Source organism: Cucumis melo, chromosome 1 (genome assembly GCF_025177605.1).
Source record: "Cucumis melo cultivar AY chromosome 1, USDA_Cmelo_AY_1.0, whole genome shotgun sequence".
Classification (NCBI taxonomy): domain Eukaryota; kingdom Viridiplantae; phylum Streptophyta; class Magnoliopsida; order Cucurbitales; family Cucurbitaceae; genus Cucumis; species Cucumis melo.
Genome location: NC_066857.1, coordinates 8671814 through 8679051, shown reverse-complemented (window position 1 = coordinate 8679051; position 7238 = coordinate 8671814). Strand labels below are relative to the sequence as shown.

At 30.8% G+C, this 7238-nt stretch overlaps 1 protein-coding gene across 1 annotated transcript; it reads left to right on the top strand.

Annotated features, from left to right (window-relative positions):
- Positions 1 to 5246: 5246 nt before the first annotated feature.
- On the top strand, positions 5247 to 5888 carry LOC127148319 (uncharacterized). The gene has a single exon (XM_051081817.1). It carries the CDS (start codon positions 5247 to 5249, stop codon positions 5886 to 5888), a length of 642 nt encoding a protein of 213 aa, XP_050937774.1.
- The last annotated feature ends 1350 nt before the right edge of the window (positions 5889 to 7238 follow it).

The window sequence follows — 7238 nt, the reverse complement described above, 5'->3', positions numbered from 1 at the left end:
AGGAATCAATGGTACTTAAGGAGTTAGATGTAATTACAGGGGCAAAACGGTAATTTTTGGCCTAGCTGTACTTACGAGCAATTTGTGAAGGGTCATTGCACTGTTGATTGGTTATATCTAATGGACACAAAAATATATCTACAGTTAAAAGAGTGCAACTATTAGTCTTTAGTGGAATGACTAATAGTTAATAAATAGAGATTAAATTTAATTAAAGAGTTTAATTAATTAATCTCATTTCATTAGAGCTTCAATTTGTAGGTCCATAAGGTCCCCTTGTTAGCTCAATAAGGATAAATGAGAATCAAATTTATTTTCGTTTAATTTGAATTGTTCAAATTGATTAAAGGGAATAAATTGTATATGATACAATTAATATAATGTATTTGATACATTATAATGTAAAGTTTTTTATGAGAGAAGTTAATATTTGAATATGATTCAAATAATAATAATAATATGAATGCGATTCATAAATAAACTATAGGTTAAAATTGAATTCAATTCATATTAAAACTATAGATTATATGAGAGATCTAAATCATTGGTTATATTATATATGATATAATATAAAGTTTATATTATATGAGATATAATATATATTAATTAAATTTATATTGATTTTATTTAATTTAATTAATACATACATACATACATATATATATATATATATATATATATATATTTATATATTTAAATACAATAGAATAACTCCCTTGGGAGTTATTCTACGTGGGAAGGATGGGGAAGTTATTTGATAACTTCCCCCTCCATTGTTGAGATTTGTTTTAAAAGAAAAAAAAAAGAAAAGAAAAAAAGGGAAATTTTTTCTTTTTAGAACAGCACAACACAATCTTACGATCTCTCTCTGTATCCCAACAAAACAAAATTCTCTCAAAAGCTTCTTCCCTCACCAAAATTACAGAAGCCCACAACTCTCTGTGATTCTTTACTTATAGAATAACGAGGAAGATTTTGTGGTGTCACGAAGCTTGGAAGAAGAATTGGTTCTACAAAGGTCAGTTTATTTTCACCTTTTCCATGAGAAGCATGTTTATTATTTTTCTTTGAATTTATTCGTTTCATAAATTGAATTTCACTCGCACAGGCGTTCATAAGCTTTCGCTTTAGGAATTTCATTCCTTCAATTGGTATCAGAGCCAAATCGTGCAATTGTTTTTTCAATTTTTTTTGAAACAAAATTCAAAGAAAAGGTGGGTATTTTTTCTCTGCATTGTTGTATGTGGGTTTGCAAAATAGATGTTTTCGATTTTGGCACCTTAGATTACAGTTTTTTTTTATTTTTCATTAATTTGATTGATGTAAGGGGCTGTTGTTTTGGCCATTTTAATTCTGGAATCGAGTTTGTAAGTCCGTGTCGTTCGAGGCAAGTGTTGCTGGGTTGATGAACGATTTTCGGAGGCATTACGGAAGATTTTTTTTTCCAGTTCGTACAGATTCAAATCTTATAGAGTTGCAGCAGATTTTGTTATTAAAAAAAAACAAACAAAACAAATATATCTTTTACGGGCGTCTTCCAAACATCGTGGATTGCTTCCTAGTGCAGTGGCTGGTTGTTCATTATTGTTGCAAGAGGTTGTGGCATCGAGTTCCTGATCGTCCAGTTTTTCGTTTTTTTATTTCTTTTTGGTTTTAATTAATTAAATTAATATAATTTGATTATATTAATTTGATTATTTTTTTAGGAGTGCCAAATTCGGTCTATTTTGCTTTTAATCTTTTATTGCATGTGATGTTTTATTAAACTAATTATATACATAATGTATGTCATATAGTTTAAAATTCCACCTTAGGATTATAATTATCATGCATCATACTTAAATATATGTGTTGTATTTTAGATGCATGATTTTCTAAGCATGTTCATGCATCATATTTAATATAATTGTTATATTATATGATAGCATGTATAATTAATATATCCATGCATCATCCTATAATTTAAAATGTTGTATTATATAGTTTGATTGATGGATGTTTTTATTTTCATTGCATTAATATATTTGTTGTATTGTGTGATGAAAATGAAAATGCATTGAGCATGTCATTACTTAGAGAAGATGTATATTAAATGACATTAGAATTGCATGTTTATAGATTTTAATTATTTTCTTTCCTTATAAGTGTTATAAGTTTATGAATTTAGAATTAAAATCTATAATAAAGAGTTGCATGCTAACATAAGGTCACAATTAGTTTTAAATAGTTTAAAATTAATTCACCTAGACCTTAATGAATAATATTTCTAATGAGATTAGAAATAGGGTTAATCTTTTCTCGTTTTATTAGGATTAAAATGATATCAATAAAAGATTAAATTTATAAAATATTTGTCTATAAGGGACCTTTGTCTAAGGAAGGTTCTGTCTAGGCTGGGGTACTTAAGCTGACGGTAACGAAACACCCCTACCTGGGAACTGACCTGGAAGGTGAATTAGTCAAACATTTTATAAGCATGCAATACATGAGATTGTGGCATCGTGGATTGCTTCCTAGTGCAGTGGTTGGTTGGTTGTTCATTATTGTTGCAAGAGGTTGTGGCATCGAGTTCCTGATCGTGCAGTTTTTCGTTTTTTTATTTCTTTTTGGTTTTAATTAATTAAATTAATATAATTTGATTATATTAATTTGATTATTTTTTTAGGAGTGCCAAATTCGGTCTATTTTGCTTTTAATCTTTTATTGCATGTGATGTTTTATTAAACTAATTATATACATAATGTATGTCATATAGTTTAAAATTCCACCTTAGGATTATAATTATCATGCATCATACTTAAATATAAGTGTTGTATTTTAGTTGCATGATTTTCTAAGCATGCTCATGCATCATATTTAATATAATTGTTATATTATATGATAGCATGTATAATTAATATATCCATGCATCATCCTATAATTTAAAATGTTGTATTATATAGTTTGATTGATGGATGTTTTTATTTTCATTGCATTAATATATTTGTTGTATTGTGTGATGAAAATGAAAATGCATTGAGCATGTCATTACTTAGAGAAGATATATATTAAATGACATTAGAATTGCATGTTTATAGATTTTAATTATTTTCTTTCCTTATAAGTGTTATAAGTTTATGAATTTAGAATTAAAATCTATAATAAAGAGTTGCATGCTAACATAAGGTCACAATTAGTTTTAAATAGTTTAAAATTAATTCACCTAGACCTTAATGAATAATATTTCTAATGAGATTAGAAATAGGGTTAATCTTTTCTCGTTTTATTAGGATTAAAATGATATCAATAAAAGATTAAATTTATAAAATATTTGTCTATAAGGGACCTTTGTCTAAGGAAGGTTCTGTCTAGGCTGGGGTACTTAAGCTGACGGTAACGAAACACCCCTACCTGGGAACTGACCTGGAAGGTGAATTAGTCAAACATTTTATAAGCATGCAATACATGAGATTGTGGCATCGTGGATTGCTTCCTAGTGCAGTGGTTGGTTGGTTGTTCATTATTGTTGCAAGAGGTTGTGGCATCGAGTTCCTGATCGTGCAGTTTTTCGTTTTTTTATTTCTTTTTGGTTTTAATTAATTAAATTAATATAATTTGATTATATTAATTTGATTATTTTTTTAGGAGTGCCAAATTCGGTCTATTTTGCTTTTAATCTTTTATTGCATGTGATGTTTTATTAAACTAATTATATACATAATGTATGTCATATAGTTTAAAATTCCACCTTAGGATTATAATTATCATGCATCATACTTAAATATAAGTGTTGTATTTTAGTTGCATGATTTTCTAAGCATGCTCATGCATCATATTTAATATAATTGTTATATTATATGATAGCATGTATAATTAATATATCCATGCATCATCCTATAATTTAAAATGTTGTATTATATAGTTTGATTGATGGATGTTTTTATTTTCATTGCATTAATATATTTGTTGTATTGTGTGATGAAAATGAAAATGCATTGAGCATGTCATTACTTAGAGAAGATATATATTAAATGACATTAGAATTGCATGTTTATAGATTTTAATTATTTTCTTTCCTTATAAGTGTTATAAGTTTATGAATTTAGAATTAAAATCTATAATAAAGAGTTGCATGCTAACATAAGGTCACAATTAGTTTTAAATAGTTTAAAATTAATTCACCTAGACCTTAATGAATAATATTTCTAATGAGATTAGAAATAGGGTTAATCTTTTCTCGTTTTATTAGGATTAAAATGATATCAATAAAAGATTAAATTTATAAAATATTTGTCTATAAGGGACCTTTGTCTAAGGAAGGTTCTGTCTAGGCTGGGGTACTTAAGCTGACGGTAACGAAACACCCCTACCTGGGAACTGACCTGGAAGGTGAATTAGTCAAACATTTTATAAGCATGCAATACATGATTATATTTATCAAAGTGTTTGATGAACAATAATCATATATTGTTAAAACTATCCAATATAAGAGTTATATTGGGCCAATTTAACAATGGACTTAGATAAATAATTAGCCGTATTTTCTAAGTTGTTTTTTTTAAGTAAAACACTAAGTGGGAGGAAATGAGGTATATGATACTTCATTTTTCTTTTCATGTTTCTCCTTAAACATTCACACCATGAGACTTATGCTCGGCCTCGAGGCACCTTTGCTTGTGTCCCCCTACGGGTGGTGTTTGTGTAAGTCAATAACAAGGTGAATGGAGATAGTGTTTATAGTAAGTGGGAGAGGGATGTGTGTCAACACATCCCGCGGTCTCTTTCATTAGTTTTTAGTAAATTCTCATGCTCGGCCTTGAGGCACCTTTGCTTGTGTCCCCCTACGGAAGGTGTTTGCATTAGATTTTACTCAAACTCCATAAATGGATAAGATTTCTTTAGTTTTTGCTCCAATCGGTTTTTTCCCTACGGATTACTTATTGGGGCGGAACTCTAGAATCTAAAATGAAAGGTTACACTTACAAGAAATTTTTAAGTAAGTTAATCATTTCTTGACTAAACAATGATGACTAACTATTATAGGAATAAGAGTTATTCTAGTGTAATATTTAGTTGAGATTGTCTCAATTTAGTGAAGGGATAATTAATCACCCTACGGAGATTTTTATCCTACCTCACTGAAGCATCATTGCAAAATAGATATCACTTAGGATACATTAAAATTTTGCTAAATTGATTGGTTTTATATGGAAAATGCTAGTATAACTAATATAAATAAATTGTATGTTTTCAGTAATTTGATAATGATGAGTGCTACTTTGAATATGCTGGCTGCTGATAAACTTAATGGCAATAATTATGCATCTTGGAAAAATACTATCAACACTATGCTAATCATCGATGACCTTAGATTTGTCCTAGTTGAGGAGTGTCCTCAAGTCCCAGCTGCTAATGCAACTCGAACTGTTCGAGAACCATATGAGCGTTGGGCCAAGGAAAATGAAAAAGCCCAAGCATACATCTTGGCAAGCTTATCTGAAGTATTGGCCAAGAAACATGAATCAATGCTCACTGCTCGTGAGATTATGGACTCCTTGCAGGAGATGTTTGGTCAGGCCTCTTATCAGATCAAGCATGATGCTCTGAAATACATTTATAATGCCCGTATGAATGAGGGAGCCTCAGTGCGAGAACATGTTCTCAATATGATGGTTCATTTCAACGTGACAGAAATGAATGGGGCTGTCATCGATGAAGCCAGTCAGGTTAGCTTTATTTTGGAATCTCTGCCAGAGAGTTTCCTACAATTTAGAAGCAATGCTGTTATGAATAAGATTGCTTATACCCTTACCACCCTTCTCAACGAGCTACAGACTTTTGAGTCTGATGAAAATCAAGGGATAGAAGAGATAGGCAAATGTTGCTACTTCTACAAGAAAGTTCCATAGGGGTTCGACCTCTGGAACTAAGTCTATGCCTTCTTCATCTGGCAATAAGAAGTGGAAGAAGAAGAAGGGTGACCAAGGAAATAAAGCTAACCTCGCTGCTGCTAAAAAGACCAAGAAAGCCAAAGCTGCAAAGGGAATATGTTTCCATTGCAACCAAGAGGGACATTGGAAGAGAAACTGTCCCAAGTACTTGGTAGAAAAGAAGAAGGCTAAACAAGGTAAATATGATTTACTAGTGCTAGAGACTTGTTTAGTGGAAAATGATGATTCAGCCTGGATAATAGATTCAGGTGCCACTAATCATGTTTGTTCTTCATTTCAGGGAATTAGTTCCTGGTGGCAGTTGGAGACTGAAGAGATGACAATGCGAGTTGGAACTGGGCATGTCGTCTCATCAATTGCAGTGGGAGGGCTTCGACTTTGTTTACAGAAATCTTTTCTTTTATTAGAAAATGTATATGTTGTTCCTGATTTAAAAAGGAATTTGATTTCTGTAAAGTGCTTACTAGAACAATCTTACTCGTTAACTTTTAATGTAAATAAAGTGTTTATTTACAAAAATGGTGTTGAGGTTTGTTCTGCAAAGTTAGAAAATAATCTTTATGTGTTAAGATCATTAACATCTAAAGCTCTTCTTAATACTGAAATGTTCAAAACTGCAATAACTCAAAATAAAAGACTTAAAATTTCTCCAAAAGAAAATGCTCATCTTTGGCACCTAAGATTAGGGCACATAAATCTCAATAGGATTGAGAGATTAGTAAAGAATGGACTTCTAAGTGAGTTAGAAGAAAATTCTTTACCTGTATGTGAGTCATGCCTTGAAGGTAAGATGACCAAAAGACCTTTTACTGGAAAAGGTCATAAGGCCAAAGAACCTCTAGAACTTGTACATTCAGATCTATGTGGTCCTATGAATGTTAAAGCAAGAGGAGGATTTGAATATTTCATCACTTTTACTGATGATTATTCAAGATATGGGTATGTTTATTTAATGCAACATAAGTCTGAAGCCCTTGAAAAGTTCAAGGAATACAAGGCTGAAGTTGAAAACGCATTAAGTAAAACTATTAAAACATTTCGATCGGATCGAGGTGGAGAGTATATGGATTTGAAATTCCAAAACTATTTGATGGAATGTGGAATTGTATCTCAACTCTCAGCACCTGGTACACCTCAACAGAATGGTGTATCAGAAAGGAGAAATCGAACCTTGTTGGACATGGTTCGGTCTATGATGAGTTACGCTCACTTACCTAATTCGTTTTGGGGTTATGCAGTGCAAACTGCAGTCTATATTTTGAATTGTGTTCCATCTAAAAGTGTTTCTGAAACACCTTTAAAATTATG

Bases quoted from the DNA above. Each gene is read 5' to 3' on its own strand.
- LOC127148319 (XM_051081817.1), top strand. From the start codon at position 5,247: ATGAGTGCTACTTTGAATATGCTGGCTGCTGATAAACTTAATGGCAAT.